The sequence below is a fragment of the Eupeodes corollae genome, chromosome 2, assembly GCF_945859685.1.
Source record: "Eupeodes corollae chromosome 2, idEupCoro1.1, whole genome shotgun sequence".
Lineage (NCBI taxonomy): Eukaryota > Metazoa > Arthropoda > Insecta > Diptera > Syrphidae > Eupeodes > Eupeodes corollae.
The window spans coordinates 8,795,754-8,798,773 of NC_079148.1; the positions used below are offsets into that span (position 1 = coordinate 8,795,754).

Sequence of the window (3,020 nt, forward strand, 5' to 3'; positions counted from 1 at the left end):
TTGTTCGTGAGTGATTCTTTAAATAAAATTCTCCTTGCAGTTATTTTCGTTCTTGGTCGTCCATTGTATAAAATCAGACCTCCAGCAGGCAACGTTGTAGTCCTGGTTTGCAAAACCATTGCTGTAAGTTTATAAGAAATACTCAAGTTTAAAAATCCTTAATATTTTATTTGCATTTTTGAAGAATGGAATTTCAACTTATTTCAAAGAACGTAAAACAAATCCACGAGAACATTGGTTGGACCATGCCGACAAAAAGTACGACAAACAACTTATTGCCGATGTTAAAGTATTGTTGCGAGTTTTGTTGTTGTATGTTCCATTGCCGGTTTTTTGGGCATTATTTGACCAACAAGGTTCAAGATGGACCTTCCAGGCAACTCGAATGAATGGTGATTTTGGAGGATTTACCCTGAAGCCCGATCAAATGCAAATGCTGAATCCTTTATTGATTTTAATTTTTATTCCACTTTATGATGTGGCATTTTATCCATTGCTTAATTTGGTTGGAGTAAGACGGCCATTGCAGAAATTGACAGCTGGTGGAATTTTGGCTGGAATTGCGTTCACAATATCGGGACTAATCGAACTGAAGTTAGAGGTAAGGTTTTTATTTTCATATCTCTCTTATGAACATATACACAAATTTAACTGGATGACGTATGTTTACGTATCATACGTTATGGGTTACTTTGTTCTGTGAAAAGTTATTTTAAATGTTTGACATTTTGAAACTTTGACACAACCTGCAGATTTATTGGTATTCACATTTGACTCTTTTGAGGCACCTTATTTTGTCGTTTTATAATTTTATCTCGCTTTCATATACATTTTTGTTTTTATTTTAAATGTCATGTTAAACGTCACAAAAATTACAAAGTGAATAAATGTTGTCATTTTATAAACCCAACAATCATTCACGTTGAGAATCTATGACTATATTTACATGTGTAGTTACTTGTTAAAATGTCTATTCTATTTGCTTTACTTTCAAGCAGGAAGGAGATTCAATTATAAGATGTCAAGAGAGTCCAATGTGAACCCCTCCTAAAGATTTATAGAGTTGATTTTCAATTTCAATAAAGATCAATTGGCTTTCTTAACTGTCAATTCTATCAATTCCAAAAAAGTTTAATTGTTAAGTCTAAAATTAAAGTTTTTCGTATGTCAATTTGCTATAGTAAAAAATGTCTTTTTGACAGCGATACGTCAACACGATTGAAGATCACAGTTTTTCTATGAAATTCCTTTTTTTATTTATTTTAGACCACATACCCAGTTCTGCCAAAAGCAGGTGAATTTCAAATGCGTATATTCAATGGAGTGCCGAACTGTGATTTCACATTCAAAACAAACCTGACTGACTTTTCGGAATTTACTGTCAAATCCATGGAACATTTTGAAGAAAAACACATTTATGCAAATGCCATTAACTTTGACACTGTCACTAAATCTTCACCTGGTAAAGACATGATTTTATTGTAATTCATAATTTAGTTCTATCTAATTTTCTATAAAATCTTTTCAGATTGTCCCGATCTCCCCACTGGTTTGCTGAGTTTAAACGATAAGACAGCTCATAGCTTTTTCATTAAATCCAACGGAATAGGACTGTTATATTACGTAGATGAAGTTGATAAACCTGACCGTGGAAATCCAGTAGTGCGAACGTTGGCAAATGTCAATGGCATAAAAACTGTCACATGGAAGGAAATCAAAAGAGGATACCAAGCCTACACGAACACAACCGATTTCTATCCTCTGTTCGAGTTTAAGCCAACAGAGTACGCTGTAAGCGTTGACGGCAAAGAAGTTTTGAAAACAAAATTAAAACAAGGTGGCGTTTATACTTTGGTAATTGGGGAAGAATCGGATGGAAACTACAAAACGAAGCTTTTCGAAATAGCTGAGCCAAATTCGGTTAATATTCTGTTATTGATTCCACAATATGTTGTAATGACTTTAGGAGAAGTCATGTTCTCAGTGACTGGAATCGAGTTTTCCTATTCCCAAGCTCCGGTTTCTATGAAATCTGTATTGCAAGCTTGTTGGTTATTGACAGTAGCGTTTGGAAATGTCATTGTGGTTATAATAGCTGAATTGAAACTGTTCGAGTCTCAAGCATTTGAATTTTTCTTGTTTGCTGGACTTATGTTCATCGATATGATTGCGTTTATGTTCTTAGCTTATGCTTATAAGCCAAATGATCCCAATGCAGTGAATTCAATAAGTGAAGGAAACACCGAAGATACAAAGAATAGTTCAATGGATTAAATCAGTTGTAGACCTAAGTATTGATTAAAGTTTAAGGACATCACACACGCAGCACACAACTTTTAGGGAATGAGAAGATCTTCTTTGCACATGTCGAACATTTGTCAATATTTTGTTCAGCTGTCAATTTTAGTTTTGACAAATGTAAAGATTTGATTTTTTTTCGTTTGACATATTCAATTTTGAAATAATCTGCACACATGAAATTGTCCTAACTAGATTTAAAATTTGTGATTGTTGCGTTTTTATTATATAAGTTGCCGTTAAACTTGTATTTGTAGACCTGTTCGAGATTGCTCGAGCAGTTTTGTACTGACATTAAAATATTAATAAAAAAAGAAACCATTACAAATGTTTAATTTTTACAGACTGACAGTAGAAAAGAACCTGTTTTAAGTAAGTATTATCTTCTTAAGCTGTTTATTAACTATGCCGATCAACAATTTCAATTTGACAGCCGAAAAAAAAATACGATTTGACAGTTGAACATGATGCATTTATACTTTATACATTTTTATAACTTTGTTACGTTTTTACATTTTAAGGTAACTTAAATTGTTAGCTGTCAAATTACAACATACAAATGGATGGAAATTCAAATCAGCCTTCAATTTGTATTACAATGTCAATTATTGGTCATGCACATCATTATTTTCTATCAAATACATAATCTAAGTTGTTGCGTACTCAATAATTCTCTTTTTTATTTTGATCACTTCTGTACCTACATTAATAGAAAATATTTT

The 3,020-nt window shown here is 32.5% G+C and overlaps 1 protein-coding gene across 2 annotated transcripts in view; it reads left to right on the forward strand.

The window, feature by feature from the left end:
* LOC129948570 (peptide transporter family 1) overlaps positions 1-2,616 on the forward strand; it is a 36,331-nt gene extending 33,715 nt beyond the window's left edge. For both annotated transcript variants that reach the window (XM_056059675.1, XM_056059674.1), the window contains exons 5-8: positions 41-123; positions 185-601; positions 1,267-1,462; positions 1,529-2,616. In XM_056059675.1, coding sequence (XP_055915650.1) covers positions 41-123; positions 185-601; positions 1,267-1,462; positions 1,529-2,274 — 1,442 coding nt within the window. In that variant the 3' untranslated portion in view covers positions 2,275-2,616. The remainder of the gene's footprint in view (positions 1-40; positions 124-184; positions 602-1,266; positions 1,463-1,528) is intronic.
* The last annotated feature ends 404 nt before the right edge of the window (positions 2,617-3,020 follow it).